The sequence below is a fragment of the Diplotaxodon limnothrissa genome, linkage group LG13 (genome assembly GCF_057381915.1).
Source record: "Diplotaxodon limnothrissa isolate DT_005_m linkage group LG13, D_limnothrissa_male_GT1.1, whole genome shotgun sequence".
Taxonomy (NCBI): domain Eukaryota; kingdom Metazoa; phylum Chordata; class Actinopteri; order Cichliformes; family Cichlidae; genus Diplotaxodon; species Diplotaxodon limnothrissa.
Window position 1 is genome coordinate 20,086,571 of NC_140608.1, and position 22,395 is coordinate 20,108,965.

General features: G+C 44.1%; 1 protein-coding gene across 1 annotated transcript in view; it reads right to left on the reverse strand.

Moving 5' to 3' along the window:
• Positions 1-2,109: 2,109 nt before the first annotated feature.
• lyst (lysosomal trafficking regulator) overlaps positions 2,110-22,395 on the reverse strand; it is a 58,522-nt gene continuing 38,236 nt past the window's right edge. Inside the window, exons 15-54 of the mRNA XM_085368833.1 lie at positions 22,127-22,300; positions 21,884-22,035; positions 21,006-21,196; positions 20,047-20,292; positions 19,252-19,425; positions 18,242-18,391; positions 17,189-17,326; positions 16,910-17,108; positions 16,691-16,819; positions 15,271-15,895; positions 14,653-14,833; positions 13,747-13,916; positions 13,376-13,606; positions 13,021-13,187; positions 12,099-12,251; positions 11,283-11,474; positions 10,974-11,185; positions 10,646-10,855; positions 10,193-10,369; positions 9,906-9,982; positions 9,614-9,802; positions 9,275-9,420; positions 9,089-9,185; positions 8,938-8,999; positions 8,716-8,771; positions 8,452-8,604; positions 7,121-7,365; positions 6,823-6,889; positions 6,578-6,734; positions 6,015-6,155; positions 5,698-5,915; positions 5,370-5,597; positions 5,057-5,246; positions 4,836-4,972; positions 4,629-4,727; positions 4,060-4,199; positions 3,860-3,957; positions 3,584-3,740; positions 2,530-2,601; positions 2,110-2,431 (exon numbers count right to left, since the gene is read on the reverse strand). Coding sequence (XP_085224959.1) covers positions 2,293-2,431; positions 2,530-2,601; positions 3,584-3,740; positions 3,860-3,957; positions 4,060-4,199; positions 4,629-4,727; positions 4,836-4,972; positions 5,057-5,246; positions 5,370-5,597; positions 5,698-5,915; positions 6,015-6,155; positions 6,578-6,734; positions 6,823-6,889; positions 7,121-7,365; positions 8,452-8,604; positions 8,716-8,771; positions 8,938-8,999; positions 9,089-9,185; positions 9,275-9,420; positions 9,614-9,802; positions 9,906-9,982; positions 10,193-10,369; positions 10,646-10,855; positions 10,974-11,185; positions 11,283-11,474; positions 12,099-12,251; positions 13,021-13,187; positions 13,376-13,606; positions 13,747-13,916; positions 14,653-14,833; positions 15,271-15,895; positions 16,691-16,819; positions 16,910-17,108; positions 17,189-17,326; positions 18,242-18,391; positions 19,252-19,425; positions 20,047-20,292; positions 21,006-21,196; positions 21,884-22,035; positions 22,127-22,300 — 6,739 coding nt within the window. The 3' untranslated portion in view covers positions 2,110-2,292. The remainder of the gene's footprint in view (positions 2,432-2,529; positions 2,602-3,583; positions 3,741-3,859; positions 3,958-4,059; positions 4,200-4,628; positions 4,728-4,835; positions 4,973-5,056; positions 5,247-5,369; positions 5,598-5,697; positions 5,916-6,014; positions 6,156-6,577; positions 6,735-6,822; positions 6,890-7,120; positions 7,366-8,451; positions 8,605-8,715; positions 8,772-8,937; positions 9,000-9,088; positions 9,186-9,274; positions 9,421-9,613; positions 9,803-9,905; positions 9,983-10,192; positions 10,370-10,645; positions 10,856-10,973; positions 11,186-11,282; positions 11,475-12,098; positions 12,252-13,020; positions 13,188-13,375; positions 13,607-13,746; positions 13,917-14,652; positions 14,834-15,270; positions 15,896-16,690; positions 16,820-16,909; positions 17,109-17,188; positions 17,327-18,241; positions 18,392-19,251; positions 19,426-20,046; positions 20,293-21,005; positions 21,197-21,883; positions 22,036-22,126; positions 22,301-22,395) is intronic.

Below are 22,395 nucleotides of genomic sequence, written 5' to 3' on the forward strand. Positions count from 1 at the left end.
TATCGTTTATTATTTTATTTTCTATCAGCTTTGACATCACCGTGTCCCCCTGATGGCCTCACCCTTAACGACTGCACGCGCTCTTAAGCGTGGCTTGCATCCTGATAACTTTTAAAATTTTAATTTGTTTTTCCTGTTCGTGCTTCCGATCTGATTTGTGCAGTACGACACGAGTTTCTGCTTACATTATGTCCCTGAACGCAACCCCTCCCCCAACACACGCACACAAAGAAATGGACACAATCAACACGACGATAATATTTCTTCAAATATTTATAGATTTTTATATATTTATAATATGCTTATCACTTGGTTCATTCAAACACGTACACGCATACAAACAAAACTAAACATTAGGAACCTTCAAGATGCCAAAAATGCAAAGGAAAAAAACAGAAAACTAGCAGGAGGGGCCAAAATACAACTTAAGCAACCTAAAACGATGATCTTAAATTATGCATAGCTTTAAGTCATTAACAGAAATATAATATTTCCTTCCGTCAGAAAATCTGTCACATTTTCTACCTTTTACATTAAAAAAACAAACAAACAAAAAATACATACAAACACACATTTGGGTTGAGAGGTTGTGGTTCACATAAAGTTTTTCATACATTTCATAGAGAAAATCAGTAAACAAACACAGTAACATCATGTCCACGTAGGATCAGGAAGAAAAATAAATCAGGTCGAAGCGAAAAGGAATGAGTTAACAAGAAATAATCCCTTTCTCAAGTAAGTGTAAGACATTAGTCGTCACCGGGTGCTGCAGTCACCACAAAAGGGAATAAAAACTAATTGTTTCACAGCTGTCTTAGAAAAAGAAACGAAATGCACCCTGGTTTCTTCCCACATGAAACAAGGTACCAAAAACATGACCTATTGCATGTCTGTGTCTGATATTGCTTTCTGGATTTGATTTATTAGTGGAATTAAATCAAGCTCAGTTTGTGTTAAGGCCACAGATCATTGGCTCTACTTAAACTGAAGTAGCTGAGGGGGGAAAAAAAAGTGCTTCTGATTCTCGTTTAAGAAACCGTGAAGTGCAGTAACGTAAGTGGGAATGTAAAGAAAGGCTACATGGATCCTGGAGTGGGTTAAGAAAAAGAAACAGCTGCTCGGCCGTTTCCCAGACCGATGTGTGTAGTGTATATGATATCAGCCGACGCGACGCTCTTTACTAAACCCTCCCACACCCACTGCACCCTTTTAGTAATGCTGCACAGGTGCTAAGTAAGTGTGGGAGATCAGTGAGGATCACGGAGCATTCAGGAAATCACTCTCTCCTCCGCCTTCTTCCTCCTCCGACTGCAAGCATCTAACAGTTTGTTAATTGCTTTCTCAAAAAAATAAATAAATCAGCCCTGTAAAGTAGTGAAAAGTGGTTCTTGTGCATTTAAGCGACGGGCAAGACAGAGATGAGCCTCCATGGTGTTTTTAAAGAGCAAATGGGCTGGTTTAACTAAGGGAAGCCTTAAAACAAGGAGCATTGCAGCAAATGTTACATCCACATTCACACAGTCAAGGGCAGCATCGTCCTAGCATGCAAAAGCAGGACAGAACAACAGGCACCCACAAGGTCCCCTCGGTCCGTCAACTGAGCTCAGACACAAAGTGAAGCAGGTCTGTGACTCTAGCGTTCAGATCTGAGTGGAGCAGACAGCGCGGCGGAGGGACGTCTCACTCCCGCAGAGCGGGACCTCTCCTGGCGACAGACGCGAGGAGGGGGCTCCCTTCCCTTGCAGCCACTGCAGCGTCAGCAGGACGCGTTCACTGAGCTGGGGCGGCGATCTGTCAGACCGCACGCTGCAGGAGACGTGAGCGATGTCGAGGTGAAACACGAGGGTCTTCACACTTTGAGTCTGGCTTTGTCCAGACCATAGCAGCTTACCAGGAAACGGCTAAATCAACACCAGCCAACAAAAACACATCAGCAGGAATTAAAGACTCGACAAATGAAACACTCTCAGAAATACATCTTGTATAAAGTGTCTGATGCAGCCTCAGCCAAATACTCAACCATTCCTGCAAGAGTCCATTTTAATGTATTTATAAATATATACTTATGTACATATAATACTATTTTCATAATCATTTCTTGATGCTGGGAGTGGCGGTGGTACAGTTTGCTCTGCTGGGGATGGCTTTATTTAAAAGTCAGGGAGGGTTCAGAGAGTTTGAGGACATGCTGACATGTCCTCCTCTCTGTCAGTGCAGACAAGAGGAGGAGGAGGAGGAGGAGGGGAGGTCCTCTTGCTGAGAAGTGGACAGGCGCAAACATCACACAAACACTCATCCTGCAGCATAGCTGCTCAGGAAGGAGTAGAACATGGGCAGCTTCATGCGCTGCTGGTCCCGTCGACACCACGCCATCACCGTGCCCTCGCTGTTGGCCGTGTAGAGGTGGTGGCCATCACACGAGTACGTCAGGCTGAAGCAGACACGAGAGGAGACTGTTAGACTTAAAATGCTGACGAGCATACAGGCGTGGCATAAAAGTACAAAGAGAACAGCGCGCAGTAAACAAACCTGATGATGGGCTTGCTAGACTTGGGAAATGTGATCTCTCTCACTGGTTTCAAATCCCAGGTGCTCCATAACCTGAAAACATATCAGAGATTAAAAAAATAAAAAATAAACAGTACAGGGAGCGGGATGTCAAACTCATTTTACATCGTGGGCCACATGCAAGCCCAGTGGGCCGGACAAGTGAAGCTCCTGTCAATCCAAAGACATTTAACTACACATTTAATTCATGGGATCTCTTAATATGAGAAAACCAGCAGTGCAGTTTCAACAGGACATCTGGGATTTTCTACATGACAGAAATTCTGCTGCAGTAAAACAAATCTGTCAGCACGACTCCTTGGGCTTAAATTATAAGAAATAAATGTGTAAAATTACAATGTTCTGGTAGCTCTTTGCTCAGACTGCACTCCAAGTATAAACGTTTTTGGTCATTCACAGACAATTTCCTATTTTATTCTCCTTTTTTAAAAAACTTCTGAGCTATTGTAAAATAAATAAATTCTATAGCAGAGAGTGAAAAACAGGAACTTTCTGTCATGCAATATTTACTTATTTACAGTTAGATCCATAAATACTTGGACAGACAACTTTATTCTAATTTTGGTTTGTAACATCACCACAATGATTTTTAAATGAAACAACTCAGATGAAGTTGAAGTGCAGACTTTCAGCTTTAATTCAGCGGGTTGAACAAAAAAATTGGATAAAAATGTGAAGAACTAAAGTATTTTGAACACAATCCCTTCATTTCAGGATCTCAAAAGTAATTGGACAAATTAAATAACTGAAAATACAATGTTCGTTCTTATAACTATATAAACTTCTATGACTATATTTAAAATATGTTTGAGTAAACATGTAAAAAACCAAGCTTGTGTCAGTGTCCATATTTATATGGACCTAACTGTATTAATTACTTTGGTGAGTGGCCATGGAGTGGATCTATATGAGAAGGAAAAGCTGAAGTCGAAAAAGTATTCCCTCCTCCAAAATTTCCAAAGCCGTCTAGTGGAACAGGACACAAACGTAACGGCAAAAGAAAAGTTTTGCCTACCTGACGACGCCATTCTCCAGCCCACCAGCGATGACGTTGACAGACACGCCCTCCGGCTGGTTGGAGAAAGCCAGAGAACAGATGATCTCTCTGCAGTGGACATGCCCAATCAGGTCCCCGTTCACCGTCCACAGGCGAAGGTCGCTGCCTCCTCCCTCTGGAAACAAAAGAGGAGGAGCCATAACTCACACCAAGGACCAGAAGACACTTCAATAACCAGAAGATGAGACGCGATAAACACTCTGGTTATAAAAGAAGACGCCCGCCCCCTCATACCTGAGTCACACACTGTTGCGATGTCCCCTGTGGTCTCGCTGGCAGACACAGCCATCACCGGGCTTTTGTGGCCTGTGAGACTCTGTACATAACAGAGTCTGGAAAACACAGAAGTACTCAGAAACCACACAAACACTGCATAATGCAGTTTCTTCTTCTTTAAAAAAAACAAAACATAAAAACCTTTCACACACACTGACCTGTTCAGGTCCCAGAGGATGCAGGTGCCATCATTGCTCACACTGATGAGGATGCTGTAAGGTTTGCAGACAAACAGGCTGGTGACTTCGCCCGTGTGCCCGTACAGGTGAACCTGAGATTCCACCTCCATCTCTGATGGCTGTGGAGGGAAATACATGTTAGAGACCACACACAGAAGAAATACAGATCTAAATGTATCTGTGACTCTTATATATTGTGTCTTGCTTTTTCCTAAAAATCTCCATTAATTAAAGTCAAATTGCCTCTCGGTAGTTGCTGGAAGTCCAGAAAAATGGCAAATCCACATGTCTACTGGTGGGGACTGACGAGGTCTGAAAGCTTCTCTGATGACTGAACTCTGAGACCTCTAATCCCACTTATGGGCTCGGTGGAAATGTGTTTCAAGGGCAGCTGTGATGTGACTAATGAAGCTGAGCGTTTGAGCATGGTGAGGCTGCCTAAAGAAGAGGACGGGGGGGTGGGGGGGGTGTAATCAGCGGTGGGTGGGCGGTTTGGGTGTTCGTGTGCAGGCGGAAGGTTAGAGGGGGACGTTGCCATGGAAACGCACCGTGGTGCTGGTGAAGCGGTTGCTGTAGGCGGTGATGACTCCACACTTGCTACCCGTAAATAGCTGGCAGCCATCGGGCACCCAGGCGCAGCTGGTCACCTGGAGGAGAGGGAGACGGACGGTTGGATGGAGGAGCGCACACCAAAAGCCAGATAACTCTTATATAACAGGTGGTCAGGATTTGTCGAAGCATAAACTGATGCGTACCTGGTGAAGCTGTGAACACTGAATGAAGTTGATAGGTGGCTCGCTCTGCTTGCTCTTCAGCCTCAATATGTTGTCCGCGTAGCCCCAGCTTAAGATGGCTGACCACTGGATGTCTGTGCTGTGCATGCTCCGCACACCTGCAGAGCAGAGAAGAAAAATTTAATGCGAGTCAGCGGGGCACTTGTGCAATACTTTCTGGAATGAGTCTTTGGGCTTCCTACCCTGCTCCTTGCTGTAAATCATCATGAGGCAGAACTTGCTGGAGAGGCCGCAGATGGCTCGCGTCGGCAGAGCCAGCAGGGATCCGAACCTCTCCCCGTGCGGCTGACTGAAACACACCACTGGGTCCGGAGCGGAAGGTGAGCCCACATACTCGCCCCACTTCAGACCTTTGATCCACGGCAGCGGACTCTGGGGAGAGGAAGAGAAAATTGCTAGGTGAGGAGCAGATCATTTCACGGGTGGTGAATTAAGTCATGTCTCGCTCAGCGCACAGCAGGCTGCCAGAGTCACAAACACCACAGAGTTGATTACCGGGCAGACTATTTCCTTGGCTGGTTCTCTGCTTTCTCTGAAGGCCAGCTGGACCAGGAGGCCCATGGCTGCTGGCAGCTCCCCCTCCATGAGTTTGGTGCTTGTCCTGCTGATGTGAGAGGTGTTAAAGAGCTGCCTGGGCGTCTGTCCGTATGTCTTGATCATCGTCTCCAGGGCCCGTCGCTGAACAGGGTCTTCTACAGCCGAAACATCCATGCCAAAATAGGTCTGTAAAGAGTGACATGAAACTGGTGTCTGAGCGACAAAAGTTTATTATTTATTTTTTTACACTAACGTCGAGGAAATGCGAGAGTCAGCAGCTACGTACAGCTGGGTGGAAGACATTGATGGCCTGGACCGCTGCTTTGCCTTTCTGCTTGAGCCCGAACACCAGATCGATCCACTGACACAGCGTCTGGGAGACCTGATCAGACTCTAGTGCTTGTCGGTGGATGAGGATGAACAGACGTGGGTCGTTGCGAGCCCACGGCGGTAAATTCACATGATTCACCCTCTCGCCATTCTGACGAACCCCGAAATCAAAACCTATCCAGGCAAAGAAAAAAAAAAAAAAAAAAGAGGAAATTCTGAGAAGATGAAAGATGAACGCACAAAAGCTAAAAATAGGAAAGGAAAACTAATTACCTTCTCTGTTAACCAGGAATTCTGGGAGGTAGAAAAACTCTGGGATGAGCTCTTTGACGTCAGTCATTGACTCGTAAGAGGACAGACGCCACGTAGTGTTCATGGAGTGAAACGTCCGGTCCGGGATATCAAAGCTCTGGTCTGATTAAGGCCGGAGACAGTCTAATTACAAATTCGACTCACTGATTGAAAACATCTTTCATGACCTTAAACACCACGGTCGCTGAATACATTTACAAATCACATAAAAAGATGCCTCGGAGGATCAGATGAATGCAAAATAAATTAAAGAGAAAGAAGCGAGGAAGGGGAAGGGTGAGGAGCTGATCAGAGAAGAGTGTAAAGATGAAGCAGGCTTTCATGAAGCAATAACACAGACACTGCAATCCTATGTTAGATCTGAGAGCACCGTGCCAGATTCAGGCTTCACATAAAAAAAACAAAACATACTGTTTGGTCAGTATAAGTATAGCATCATTCATTTATTAGAGGCCCAAAACAATTAACCATAATCATAAGATTTTCTTCTTGTATTCTGAAGGAGGCTTAATGTTGCGACTTACCCTGATAGGCGAGAAACATCTTTGTGAAAGGAGGCATTCGAACCAGGAAGTGCAGCACAGTGCCGCTGTTGGAGTAGTGGGAGCCGTAGTGGTAAGGCTGGACGGGAGGCATGGGGTCGTCCTCACGGATGCCCTTCTTGTACTCCTCCTCCAGGTACTGCACGAGGAACACGTCAGTGTGTTTTTATTTATGGAATACGCAAAATGCTCGAGTAGCACGTGTTGAAACAGACACGAGGACTTACCCTGTAATTATCCACGTAGCGATCCTCTTTCTCTTTGGACTGGACGGCGATGGGTTTGCTCAAGTTCCTGCGTTAAAATACGAAAGCAAAAAATTGTTGAGCGATGACATCATCAGCGACAGAAGCGTTGACTTCAAAGAGACGCCAGTTCCCTTTCACTTTTTCTCAAAAAATATAACAACAGTTCAATGTTTGCCTGGATTCATAATACTTTAATAGAAAAGCTTTAAACGGGAGGCTTTAAATTAGCTTTTGTGTCAATGTCAACTCGGGAAAAGATTCGTCATCCAGCACGGACCTGTAGATGTTTGGGTCCTGCAGGTCGAGAGTCTCGTTGGTGTAATCTCGCAGGATAAAGGGGAACACCGGGTACTGCATGAGGTCGTTGAAGGAGCGGCCGGCGTGCTTGTTGAGATGCGTGAGGTACTCGAAGTTGGAGATCTGACCCGAGCCCCAAAGCTGCGTGAGCGCCGTGATGTTTCCATGCTCCAGCAGGTTGGGAAGATCAGAGGTCAGTATGTTGTGGTAGACGTCATCTCGGAACTGAGGCCAGAGCAGAGACACCACGAGATCATTTCCAGAGGTAGTTTAGAGACTTGACTGAAACATGGTGCTAACTTGCAAATGTAACATGAAAGATGAACTTTAATTTAAAAATATTTAATGGCTAATCCACATAAAACAATTAAATTACTCTTTAGTTTTAGTTTCATTCATTCTAAAGCTTCTCCAGCAAACCGAGCCTCAGATTCTGCAACAACTATGATAGAACATAACGATCTTTACAATTAAAAAGCTTCAAACCATTAGTAGCTCTGTGAGGCTTATATTATCGTAATGATGTTGAATTACGATGATCTCCCGACTATAATCCCGATCCACTGACATCACATTAGGTCAAGCATGCAAACATTTACACTTTAAAAATTCCATATCCTTCTGAACTTGAAATAAATACAAAGGAGAAATGGAAAACTTTTCTTCCTGCCTTATTGACAGAAAGGTTTTCAGAAGTCTGCAAACATTATCTGTTTGGCTTTCGTGTGCTCAGTAGGTCGGCACGCCCTTTGATTTTTCTGAATTAAAAGCATGAGCAATAAGCCATCTGTCTGACCATATTGTAACTTTCTCTCAGTGTATCACTTTAAGCCACTGCAAAATAACGATATATTTTCACAGCAGAGTGCGATGCTACTGAATCTTATTATCATGGCTTATTGTCAAGATCGATTTCTCGCACGGAGCACTACAGAGCCAGAGGTTTCAAGAGCAGAATACCAAAAAGGCAATTCAACAATTAACTCCCACAGCATTTATTTTTTCTTCTTCTGAAACTGTGATTTTGTCCAATCTTTCTCTTTGACCATCACTATGCTTCTTTGTTTTATCATTTTTAATCACAGTCCATCCTGTGCGGTTACATTTTATACTCAGATAAAACACAGACTGGAATATTTCCTCCTGTAATCTGCTGGGTAGTCTAGTCCAGTCAGCGCTCTGCAATAGTTATGTTGAACAGCTAAAGTAAACAACTTACAAGATCTACTGTTTATTAATCATGAGCATTAACCAAACCTTCCACAAACGATCCGGTGTCTTTTATTTAAAAGCCCCTCTGACTCCACTCACCTTGGAGTTGTCAAAGGCCAACAGCAGCGTCCTGCCGTTGGTGAGGAATATCTCCACAGCGTTGTCTCTTAGCTGCCACCATCGCTTGTGCACCTCCTTGATCTCCTCGTACGTCCAGGAGAAAGAAGGTGCCTCGGTCTCCCCGTGCAGGCTCTGCTCAGACACACAAACATGTTCGGTGTTGAGTAGCCAGGCGGAAATTATTGCAGAAATTATTGTCATTCCTTTGGCAGGGAACACGCCTGAACGGTGCTCTGGCTTTACCTGGTTGTCATGAGCGTCAGCAGCGTTGTCCTCCACAAAGTACATCCCACACTTTCCTGTGAGACAGCACAGGGTGAGAGTGAGATTTGAACGCAAGACAAACAAACGCTTCCTTTACTGAATAAATAGCAAATGCTTGTGTGTGATGGAGGAGCAATACTCCGCGGTGCCTCAGAGAGAGCAGATTATGGAGCTCTGTGTAAACAGTGGCCGGTGTCTTACCCAGAAGAAGCTCCCCTGCTGTTTCTCTGGAAGGGGCAACGCTGATGCAACGTCTGGTGAACCTAAGGACAAAAGAATGACGTTTTTCTTACAACCTGACATGACATGTTCACTTAAAGGGTTACAGGAAGAAAGAAGCAGGATGTTATACCTGATGGATTCACTGGTGGCTTTGTCTTTAACAGTGGAGGAGAAGGAGGAGTGAGTCTTATCCTCAAACAGGAAGGACAGCGGTGGCTTCACAGTTTCTATTAAAAAAAAAAAAGAAAAGAAATATGAGATTTGGGAGACACCAGTGCGACACAAAATTTAGCCAAAGAGCATTTTTTCCTCCCACCTTCAGGCTTGCGTCTGTCTTTGAGCAGGTATTTGTTTGGGATGGTGAGGTAGCATCTCTGTAGCCGCCGTCGCTCACGGTTCGGCCCTTCGGTGGGGTCCAGCTGCCAGGAAGTTGGGTAGGATGTGGGATCATACCAAACCGCACTGGAGGAAAAAAAATAAAGAAAAAGAAACTAAAAAAGCACACTCAAAACCTTACATCAGTACAAAAGAAAGCTTTGCAGGTCTGAAAGGGAAGTATTTGATTTGTTTTATTCGCACTTTAACCAAAACCAACAAACAAGCAGCCACAGCGAGGATGACATGAGCAGTAATGTAGATCATGAACAACTCCTACCGGTCGTGTGTGAGCTGCTGCACCAGCTCCTGCCAGTGGCGGCTGGCACTCAGGTCGGTCTTGTAGAGGCCCCTGATGTGCTGGATGACTTTCTTTCTCTCCATGCCTTGCCGGAGGGACACAGTCTGAGTGATATCGGCTGCAATCTTGGATATATCCTTTGACTTTCCATCCAGCCTCTGGATAAGACTGCAGAGGAAAAATAAAAAGAGTGAGCGAACGAAATAAAACAAACTAACATATGATTCTGTCTGTTAACAATAGAAAAAAGAAAGAAAAGAATTATACTCACTTCCTCTGAGCATTTGCCATTTTCTTTTCCCATGCCACTTTACTTGTTTTCTCTTCTGCTTCATACTTGAATTTTTCCTGTTGCAGGTAAACAAATTTATCTGAATAATAAGAAAAATGCTAAGCACAGCCTGTCAGGTTATCAAAGACAGACTTTTGCTTGCACTAAAGTTAATATATTTCATACAGCTGAAGGGAACAGGTGAATTAGGTCAGACTAAAGCAGCCTGGAAGCTGGTGCCCTTTCCTTTAACAATGACTCTTTGACAATGACCGTGTAGGACGTACCTCTTTTATGGCCTTGAGCAAGTCTTGTTTGTGTGGAGCATTGGGTGGGATGCAGCGATGACCGCAAAGCTTGAGAGAGGTCATGAATACACCCACGGCGCTCTGCTCTTCTTTGGTGAGGTTATCCTTGTGATCGTGCAGCATCTCGTACAGGTACAGCGACAACTTTGGTCCGTGCTGAGAGCGGCGAGAGAAAAGAAAGTGCAGACTTTAGTTTATTTGTGTCTGAAGTAAGTCACAGACACTGGCTATTGGAGCCGAGCTTCATCTAGCTTTCAGTAAAGTCTGGCAGGGGGATGAACAGGGAAAGACACCAATTTTTGAACTTTTAAAGCTAAAGAGTTTTTTTCTGTACCTAATCCGCAATTTCTCTCATTATATAGATTAAAATGAACAGAAATATCTCACTTTAGGGTCTAATTCATGGGAGTTAACATGACAAATCACATTCACCTCTAGTCCAGGGCTGAGACTCTCCTTGAGGATATCCAAATGTTTGGGATCAAACACAAACTGAAGTGCCTCCTTCCTGTCTGATAGAGGAAGTGCAGGGCTGAGTGTGTGCACCAGCAAACGGCCAATTTGGACCCGAAAAGTGTCCCGACAGGACCACAGGATCCTTCGCCACTGCTGATGCGGGGCTCCGCCACGACCTGTGCTCCCCTACGGATACACAGTAGCAACACTAGGTTAGCCATCAAACGCTACAACGCTCAGAGTAGAGGTTTACAAATAAGAGCTTCTAAAGCATGAAAAAGCTTCAACTGGACTGCTGTCGTACCAGGCTGACTTTGATCCCGTCCATCATGAGCTGGAGGATGTCCTTCTGGAAGCTCTTCTTGCTCGCAGGAGGTAGAGTGAAGGGAGTTGGAGAGTGCGGGACAGAAGCGGAGCCACCATCTTCGTGCGGTTGATCAGCTGGATCTGGTGTGAAAAGCTGTTGGTCTGTGCACTCTGGGATATTCAGCAGATCAAATAAATCTTGACTCACATCTAAAATAAGGAAAACAAAAAAACAGAAGCAGGATTAGCGTGCAGTGTTCATAAAGGGTTTAGACCAGATCATTCAAAGAAACACCAGGCTGTGTACCATGGTAAATGAGTCTGTTGACGGCAAGAACCACAAGCCTCTGCAGCCGCTGGACAAACTCGGTCTCACTGGCACGGATGGGGTTTTCCTGGCTCATCCTCCTCTGCATCATTTGGTTGAGCTCGTCACTGGCTACAGAGCGCATTCGCATCAGCAGAGAGTCAGTCTGGGCCAGAGAGAACCGGCGCCGACCTACAAGAACAATCTTGATAAGTGCTCGAATGTGGTTATAAAATTGGTAGTCTGGGATAATTAGCCAGTTTTCAGAAAGGATAAGCACACGTGTTTTTGGTAAAGAGAAAATTATTAGGATTCACTAATCAAATAGTCATCTGTGCTGGAATGCTTAACACTGACGAAGTTAAGCATTTGATCTCTCACACACTCACATGCACACAGAGAAGGCACCAGTAACACACTGGGGTACTGGGCAAATTAACCCCCAAGGTGAGGTCCTGGGGACAGGGTGAGTTCACTGCATGAGAGGGAAACATGCCCCTTGACAGGGAGGATGTTTTCTGCTGTGGACCGCAGTCCCAGCTACCTGCGTCACAGTGGAGCATGTACGATGGAGCTCCAGTGGGGGAAGGGAGGGGGGAGTCCTGGGACAGGAAGCTGAATGGAGGGGACAAGGGGATCTGGCCATAGGAGCAGTAGTGCTGCCTGGGGATGCGGGGGATAATGGAGTCTTTGATGGCAATGGAACCTTCAGATCGGGATGAAGAGACGATCAATAAACAGACACATTTCTACCTCCAGCAGCACAGAAGCAGACTGCAGCTTTCTACAGTGCCAGAGGCAGTTTGAGACACTCACCGGCGATGCTCTTGCGTTTCTGATAGATGGCGTGATGCGGAGAGCTTGGAGCGTTAACAGAAGTGCTCAGTTTCTGAGGTTCCTGGTTGGCGGTCGTTTTTATAAACTCAATCGCCGACTGAAGGACACGGAACTGCAAAGCCACAGCCATCTCTGGGAAAAGAAAGATTTGTGTCATGTTAGAGCCAACCTGCTTCTGATGAGTGACTCAAGGTCACGCTCTTCATGCTACAGTCAACTGACAGGTTAGTCAATTTTACAATTAATTACTGCTCTTTGATACTGACAACACTAAAATTAATGGCAACAGGACTTGCAGACAGAGCAGCACAGGTAGCCTCATGCGGCATTTAATGGTGTTGATTACACAAGTGATGAACACACACGCCTCACTAACAAGGACACAGTCATTAAGTTGAAATAAGCAAACTGCAAAGTGCTGTACAATTAAGACTTAGAATAATTATGAGAAGTTGAGAACAACAATACAAAATGTTTTTTTGCACAGAGCCCCATAATGTTAATAATACATCTGAACATTTGAATATAATATCTGAAATGAAAAACAACCAAAAATAAAAAGATACACACTCATAATGCCATTCTAATGCTTCTGTGATCACAGAATGATAATATCAGATCATAAATATAGCGAGGAAATAAGTGCTAATGGGGAAGAGGAGGGAGAGATATTTTTCAGAGAGCAAATAAAAGGGAAAAATGAGAGAAAACCATTTGGTGGGAAGATGAAAATGGGAGATATTTCTCAAATGAGTTTCCACTCTGCAGATGGAGATAATAAAGTGACAGCCCTATTTGTTTGTGTAGCCAAGCTTGACAGCTTAATATCATCCACGATTGCAGAGCATGGGAGGTGACAAGACTGATGTGTTTTGCATGTGTATTGAAATACGGTTCTCACCTTGTGTGCGACGCATCTTGCTGGTCTGCATGAAACCCAGTAAGGTAATGAGGTCTTCGATGATGCGGAAGTACTGGGACCCAGAGGAGCTGCAGGAGTGAATAGTCACAGCTACAAGCATCTGCTGGATGTCACACACCAGGAGTTTGTAGTCATTCAGGGGAATACTACAGAGGGAGGACAAGGAAAACAAGAAAATATGAAGCACAGGAAGTCAGTCTACCACTCACATGTGCCAGATCAACCAACAATAAGAGGATTAATGATTTAATTCTTGGCTCAAAGGTTCAACACAAACGTGCTATGAACCCGTGGAGATGTCTGAATGAATCATTCCCTGTTCTGGCAGTCGTACCCGTTCTCCATGCCATTGAGGGTAGACAGGGTGTTAAAGAGCACGTAGAGCAGTCCGTGGTCTAGCAGGATGTCTGCCAGCTTGGGGCAGGCATTGATGAGCTGCAGGAGCATACACAGGATGTTGTGCACCAAAGAGTTCTCATACAGAGAGTTCTCAATAAGACCCAACACTGGGATGATACAGCGCTTTCTGAAGGGTGAGAGATTTTCCATTTCCTCCAGGTCCAGACTAAAGAGAAACACGAGAAAGAACAATGTGGCACAACATGAAGAATATGTTTGCATCCAACATTATTCATACGGCAGACAATTCTATACATATTAATGTGCAATCATGCGCCTGTGGTGCAGTGGATGTTATGTACTCACTCTTCCTCCAGGCCCACCGGCCGTCCAAACAGCATCTCCAAGAAGCATTCAAGGAGCCCCTGGCTGCCTTGGTGGATGTATAGTTGGTTGGCCAGCAGTGAGAAACCGTGATTCTTCAGAAACTTCTCCTTTTGCTCCTTAAGAGCTCTGGTGAAATAGGCGTCCAGCAGCTGGGTGGGAGAAGCAGAATAAATTACGCCTGTCAGTACAGAGGAGTACAGCGCCAGTGTTATCCCTCAGCCTCATAGAGGCATCCGTGGTATTACGACAATCCTCCTGTTTGTTTTATTAACAGCTGTTGCACCCTTTCACCTCTGACAATTGGGTTGTAGCACTGCCCCTATGCTCCACAGGAACCACATGTGTGTTGGCATTTAGGAGGGATATGCACAAAAAAATTTGGATTAATTGTTGGAAAATATAGTGGGCTGAATGCAAGGTTTTTCCCAAAGAGCCACTATTTACAAGTAATTTATGATTAACAAAAGAAAATGTGTAGTGAAGTTTCAGTGTGCAAACCTTTTAGCTGCAATAACCACCTAGTTTATAAAATTCTTAAAAATACACAAAAGTAAAACAAAAGGCTATTCAGTGACACATTTGTGATTTGGAGTTTTGATGGGATTTGTAAGCATTAAGGAAAAAAGTAGTGTTCAGCCTGTCCAAGCTGTTCCCAGCTTTCTAAAAGCTCAGTGTGAGGTATCTCGGGGGAAAAAGTGCTTGCTGCAAAGCATAAAATACAAAACTAATGTGTAACTACAGCTTGTTGGAATGGCAATGAGCTCACACATCCTACAGCCCGTAACAGTATTTTGCAGAAGATACTGGGATGAAAATGAACTCCTGGTGCAGAATCAGACCCCCCTCTGCTTTACAGTACATCAGACTCTCTAAGGAGAAACCAACCTTCATGACTCCTTGCTGGATGAGCGGTGATGAGTGATTGACCAGGACGATGAGGGCCTCTGTCTGGATGAGTTTGTCCATCACCTCCTCAAGCATGAGGTCAGGCAACAGCAGCAAGATGCCCCTCAGAAGATCATAGAGCCCACAGCAGATCAGCACCAGGCAATCCTCTGTGCTGGACCTAAGAAACACACCAAGACGAATGTTACTGCACATGAACGGCTACACCAACCAAATAACACTAAGAAAGTCAAGTACAGACAGAGTGTTGAATTTAATATAACAAGGAGGAATAAGCTGAATCTATCACGGAAGTACAAATCGTTGTCATAGTTGGCTGGGGATTATTACTCTGAGCACATGCTTTATGAAGATTATGCAAATCCCGACTCTGGTCATTATCAGATGAGAGACGTTTCTGGTGATACATTCAGAGCTAAACCCACGTGCACGTGGATTTAGATAAACTGTTGCTCACTGCAGCTTGGCCACAGTTTGTTATGGGCTGCATAAACATAATTACTTATGATAATGAGCGCTTAAAACATCCCGAGTGTTTTTTTATTTATTTATTCATTCACAGTATATCAAGCTGCCATGTTAAAGAGAACTACATACCTGTCATTGGACTCAGTCTTGCTGTGAGCCCTCTCATAGCCAGGAGAGTAGGTGTAACTTTCCCAGTCTTCAGGTATGGAGCTCCGGTCAGCAGCTGTGGGCCACCGGCTGATTGTCAGCGAGCCATTTGTAGCTGGGAAGGCCAGACCCAGACTAGCAAGATTGCTGTGGCTCCTCTGGAAGGATGGGATGCCTTTCAGGCTGTCAGGTCGGCGTGGCGCCTCGTCCATGACCCACTCGAACCTGTCCTCGGACTCTGCCACCCCAACGCTCCCGTCTGCCAGGCTGTCGACCTCTGCTGCCTCATCCCGCTCCTCCTCCACACTGATGGATGGTGTGCGCGGGGTTGCTCCCTCGCCCGCGTCTTTGTCCTCACATATCGTCTTGGCAGACTCACAGCTGCTGAGGAGCTGCTCATCACCTCCGCCCTTTTTGAGCGTCTCTGTGCTTCCGAGAGCCTGATGAGTGGCGAGGGACGCCCCGTCACCTTCGGCTGCCTCGTTTGAGCTACTGCGTCCGAGCCGAGGCGTCAGCAGAGGCGAAGAGTACGGAGACGGCCCCAGACTAGGGGCACGTAATGACTGATCATCACCTCCATGATCAAGGGAAGAAGCATGGAGATGGCCTGGAAAACACAAGCGACTCATTGAGTATTTGCAAATGCTTCAATTAAAGGCTGCAGAGCACCTTATTTGTATGCACGCATAGTATACAACACTTAAAGTGCAAATACAAATACTCAGAGACCAGCGGGCTGCGGCGAACAACATAATGCGTCCTTGTTTAAACAGGACTAGGAAATTAAATCTATCCCCTTATAGCTGAGTTGATCACAAAGTATTGTAGGAATTACTCATGTGCTTGCTAAAGTTTAACTAAAATAAAATATAAATCAAAAAGAAACACCGTGATTGCAAAATGGGGCTCTTAAAGTAAAACCAGGAATAATAAATGCTCAGTCAAAAGAGGTAAAACGATAGAGTAATTAGATATGTTGAATTTATATCACAAAGTATTACAAAGAGAGGCTCTAATAGACTTACATCAAGCTGAGGTTATTTCAAGTCTTTTTAAAAGCTAAAAGCAGAGGAGGATGGGAGGGAGAGTTATAATGACCTAATGCTCATGCATCAGCTTTTTCCCACAAGTAATGATGTTTACATTAAGTTCTTAAAATAAAACTTTTGAGACCAATTCATCACAGAGTGAGGGGGAAAAACCCAACGTAATCAGGCTGATACAGCACTAAACATGTTAAACAAATTTCCTTTGTTAGAGGCACATACTCTCATAAAAGCACTGCTGAGCTTTCGATTTATAATATCATTCAAAGCAACAACCTGAGGTCTGTATTTAATTATCTGCTATGTTAGGGTACTGGGAGTGCATTAAGGTTGGTGTTTAGTTGGAGCAGCTGTACCGTCATGAGGAGCATCGGCAAAAGCAGTCGGGGAGAGCGACACCACAGAGCTGCTGGCAGACTTTCCTCCGCTGTTGGAGTGTCTTAGGTACATAATGGACTGCACCTTCTCCTGGTACAGCTTCCCATCTGACAGAGAAACATCAAAGGAACATGGCACATTAGCTTAATGGATCTTTGATATGGAGCCGGTGCGCTCAGCTGTAACCGCTTCCTCACCTATATGCAGTGAGAAGTAGAAGGTGGATGGAGTGTGGCAGACGTAGGTGTTGGTAGGTGGGTGCACTGCCATCAGGAAGTTATAGATCAGTTTTAGCAGATCCATGTCAGGAGGAGACCCGAGTACTTCCTGGATGATTTTGATGAATGACAAAGACACCTCCTGTGGGATCGCCGTGAGATGCTCATCCCGATGTTCCTTAAAACAAACACGATATTTAAAATAAAAAGGAAGGAAGAGGGAAGGGAATGTGAAGCAGCTCTGTGGCAGCGACCTACCTGTAATACCTGACAGGTGAGCAGGAAGCGATGCACTACTTCAGCCTTGAGGAACTGACGGATGTTAAAGACCTGATGAGGGTGGTGAACCCTGATGAGGATCTCTAAGGCAGCGAGCAGCGTCTCCCACACTCCGCACTGACACAAATAGTAAATGACACCATATGACGGCTGAGACAGTAAAACAGTTCTGGAAAGAATCCTCACGGACTCTTTGATTTTAAAAAATGTCGTCTGCAGCACAAAAACTGCAGGAATAACCACTAACTGATGCTTTCTCCGAAAACATTTGATTCACCAGAAGATAAAACCTTAAAGCGCTTCAGAGGCCGCGGGGATTTTGTGGGAGAACTAAAATCAGTGACTATGGCCACTAGAGTTAATGTATGAATTTCTAAGAAGCTCATCATTTAGCTGATAATGTTTTAAGCTTTCTGTCTGTTCAGGAGAGGATATCAATAACAATAAATAAATAAATAAATGAACAGACCCTGAAAAAACCAGAAACGCTGAGATTCACAAAAGTCATTCAGAAAAAAAGACAACTTTCCTTCTTTTCTTTACAACTGTACCTTCAGGTGTGATGAGAAAATGAATGATTAGATCTTGAACAAACTGCATTAGAAATGCAGCTCATTTGAAGTATCCTCACAGTAATGAATGTGTGATTGCTCATCTTCACCTGCTTAGTTTTTCATGTTTTGTCTGCCTTTGTTAGACACAGTGTCCTTCAAAAACATCATACATTATTTATTTATGCTCTACTTATTTCCACCGAGGAGAGTGGAGATGATGAGTTGTTATTAAGGAGGAGAGAGGCTTTCTGGATGTTTACATTACAGATATCCTCGCACGAAGGGCGATGGACTTTAACTTGATGTAATGTTACAGTTTCTTTTTGATGTAAATGATAAATGATAAAAACTGTTCTTAAGAAAATATGTGTGCGCAAATACATGGATGTTGCTTTTGGACGTGATGGACCTGACCAAAACGATGTAATTGAATTAGACGGTGTGCCATAGTTACATTTAATTGTAATGCAGTCTTTACCTCCGCCTTGGCCCAGATCTTCCAATCCAACAGAATGTCTGAGAGAAGCCTTAAATCCTGAACCACGGCCACAGACTCCGCGTCCAAATGGAACTGACCGTCTTCTCCGAGGATGAGGATGGGTCCACTGCAACACCCATCGAGTAAAGTCTAGGAAGAAAAATCGTGGCCGTCAGAAACGCAACGACTTCTGTAGAGTTTCTGTGATAATAACTCACAGGGCGCCGTTCACTCTCATCAGAAACACACCTCAACATATTGATAATCTCTAGTTCTGAATCTCAAGCAGGAAGAAAATCAATACATTCTCCATGAAATATTTGGAGTGCTTATCACTCAGTCAACTCAGTCAAAACTAATTCCATTTACTCCACGAGCAGCCCTGTCTGTATCGATCAAAGAATATCATTTGTGACCAGATTCACTGCAGTGGTCATAAATCTTGCAGTCCTTTATGTCTCTGGTACATTTTGTTACTTGAAGACAGAAGCTTGCAGCCTTGCACTCAGTTAAAACATTAAGATGCAGGTTAACAATGTAACTACCCCAGTTTAAGAAAGGTACCAGAATTAGATTTCTTTTACAGCATGAAGTGAAAGGTACAAATGGAAACTATCAACAACTGTAGCACAGCGTGTTCCTTTTATATAGGAATGATCATGGGAATTTAATGCCACTAATCAGTGCAGTTCTATGCTATACAATACAGGATGAGAAAGCCTAAAGTGACAAATGCAATCAGAGTTGCTGTGTTACTCTGCAGGAGCTCAGTGTTTCATCAAGTCAGACACAATGCATTTCAGCCAGAGCCATTACACAGCTCAATTACAGACACAGCCAGAGGGTCAAGTAACAGCAGGGTCACCAACACCGGCTCAGAGAGGAACCAGTGTGTCGGGCCAGATCAGATTCATGGCCCCCCAAAAATCAAATAAATAGAGGATATATTTTACTGTGCAGATCAGCTGAGGCTGCAGGGACAGAAGACAAGAGTTCAAGGTGTGACTCACTTTCAACATGTGATATCCTACGATGCATTTGGGCTTGATGAGGACCTGATGGATCATGGAGTAACCATGGTAACAGTCCATTTCGTGGATGCGGTGTTGGTTAAATTTGGACAGCGACAGCAGCACTTGCAGGGCCAGAGCCTGGGTCTTCTCACAGTCACTGAGCTCCACTGTCTGGACACAACGGTGCCAGAGGAGGCGAAGGGGGGAAAAACAAAACAGAGTGAACATGAGGGCCTGCTCACAGAAGCACAAAATAATGTCAAATGCTTTCTTTATGAATGAAACTGAACTAATGGGCACCTCATCAGTTGGCCTGGAATATAATTAATCAAATACAAAAATTCTCCAAAGTCATTCAAGAGCCTTCTTTCTCCTACATACTGCAATCAAATTGCATACATATTATATATAGGCTTTGCCCTTCACATTTAACCCTTTACTTATTTTGGGTCTCTTTAAATAATCATAACTCTGTTACAGTTTGTGTCAGAAAGAAACCCCAACTGGTTTCGGAAAGAAGAGAAGATGAGCTTTATGGAGATATTTGGTGTATAACGGTAGCACAAAGCATTCACGAGATACTGCTGTGTGCACACAGACAGAAAAATCAGGTTCTAGATTTTACCATATGTGCCTCACATTACTGTAACTCCTCAACTATTTTGGGCTAGAGAGAAAATTCAAATAGTTCTTGAAAGCTGAGAATTATGTAGCAATTTTAAAGCCAAAATTACAAAATAAGTCCAGGCAGCCTGTATGACACTTGGGTGAGAAAGGGTTAAATCATCCCACCTGTGCAAAGAGGAAGACAAAAGTTCCAGTTCCTCCGATCTTGTGCAGGACACTCTGCAGGCCGTGGGTTTCGGTGGGGAGCAGAGCTCTGAGAGCACTGGACTCCAGGGAAACACTTTGCACCTCTTTGGAGCTGAAGGGCCGCTGGGTAACCACAGTCTTTGCTTGACCTTTCAGTCTGATTACAGGCTCATAAATTGTGTAGACTCTCGGACTGCTGGGGGCGTACACGACCGCCAGGCTCTCCTGTGCAGAAACCAACGCACACAATTATCTTTTTTGGGAAAAAAGTAATATCTTAAGATAACCTTTATTAAGATAACCTTTATTAGTCCCACACGTGGGAAATTTGTTGATACTTGATTTAGGATATTAGATATAAAGTAATTTTAAAAATAAATAAATAAGGAGCCAAAATGTCCTCAAATAGGGTACAAATGTACACCAGGGCAAGGGTTGTTAGATTTAACAGTAAGTTACAAAAAAATGGCCAAACATTTATTCTTATCATCTTGGCTTTTCTTTTTTTAGCTATTAGCTAAAAATGAGCTATTATCAACAAAGCAATTCCCACTTAATGGGAGAAAAACTATTTTCAGTCTGACTAAAATAACTGCAGCTTAACTATAATAGTTGTTTTTCCCCATTTGGGACAAATTACTTCCTACCATGCAGTATCATTAATGACAGCTAATTGGAACAGCACATAACTCATACACCGTGAAATGAAACAATAAATGAGACATAGGGGGGATTTGCCACGCTAACAGAGCACTTGAATCACCCTGCATAAGTAGAGGGGTCGGCGGCGGGCATTGCAGGAATTGAGTGAGAGATGAACAAACACGGCAACATTTTTTTTTCTGGCTTCATTTCATAATTACACTTTTTGTGACACGGCTGATGTTTTAATGCCTCGTGTTAAAAAAAAAAAAGAAGAGAAAAAAAGAGAGACTTACGACCAAAGTTGTTGTGTCTACATCCTTGCTCTTCATTAAAATCTCTCTCACGTGCTCACACTTCAGACCTTCCTGGGTGACAAACTTGGAGAATGTTACACTGGGTTTGCCATACTTGCAGGGCATGATCGAGGTGAGATCTGGTCCACTCGTGTACAGGTAGAAGGCCTCCTCAGATCCTATTCTAGACCCTGAGAAGAGGCATGCAAACATCTATTATTATTTGACTTAGGAAAAGGGAATATCCTCTCTCTTAAGGAATATCTTTGTGTGTTTGTGCAATCCAGAAGCTGTAAAATTGATTTGTGAGAAATCCAAACTAAAGCCTGAATGAACTCAAAGAGTTAATGATTTATATGATTCCACTAATACGCTGCAAATTAATAACACATGAGCTGATGCAATGCAAGACTCCCGAGGTGTCCTGGTCAACTTTTTTTTCTTGATACTTTCAGTCCTGCTTTTCAAAGAAGAACCTGCTACACACAATGAATTCCAACCACAGCGGAGAGGCCAAGCTTGTCTAAACACATCAGTTGGGCTCATAGGTCGAGAGCGCCTAGATGCAAGGCTTTCACAGCCAATTAGAGGTAACCAGAGAAGTATTCAGTAAGCCTCCCGAGAGAATGCTGAGAATCCACAGCACGCCACACATCACACCACGCGCAGCCTTCTACAGCTGCATACGCTTTTAAAATACAAATGCATCACAAAGCATTTCTACAGTTTCTACTGCTTTGTAAAAGTGAAGGTGATAATCAATGTGCCACCAGAGAGCAGCACTGAGGGCAGTTAAACAATTAAAACGGACTGCAGTGCGCATGTCTAAGTATGATATTACAGACACTATCTTCAGTTCAGTTTAACAGGAGCCCTACCGTTGAAGAGTAGCACAGTGCCCATGTTCCAGCGTGTTCCCATCTCCTCTGAGGATGGCACACAGTGGCCCAACATGCAGAAGGTTTTGTTGCTGTCAGATGATAAACTGGACTTTCTGGGTAGGGTGTAATCCAAAGAAACTTCACACTTCCTACAGAAAATGGCAGTTTGGACTGAATTTTAATTATTTATCAAACCATGCGAGCCAAACGACAGCTTACATTTCGGTCAGTTTTCCTCACCAGATGCCAGACACCCAGACGACCACGCGGCCGTGGACGTTCTTCTTTCCCTCCGGCTGCTGGCTGTAAGTGAGGGCAAGGTGTTGCCACTGGCCCCCACTGAACAGGCCCTCAGCTGAGTCTGCTTGTGCCAACAGGCCTGCTTTTATCTCATCGTTGGGGTCTATACAAATCCTGAGGAAAAGAAATATATTAGAATACTTAAAGTCCAAGAAAATCTGAATACTTAAAAAACAGCACTTCATTCTTTTGACACTACTTTGAGACTG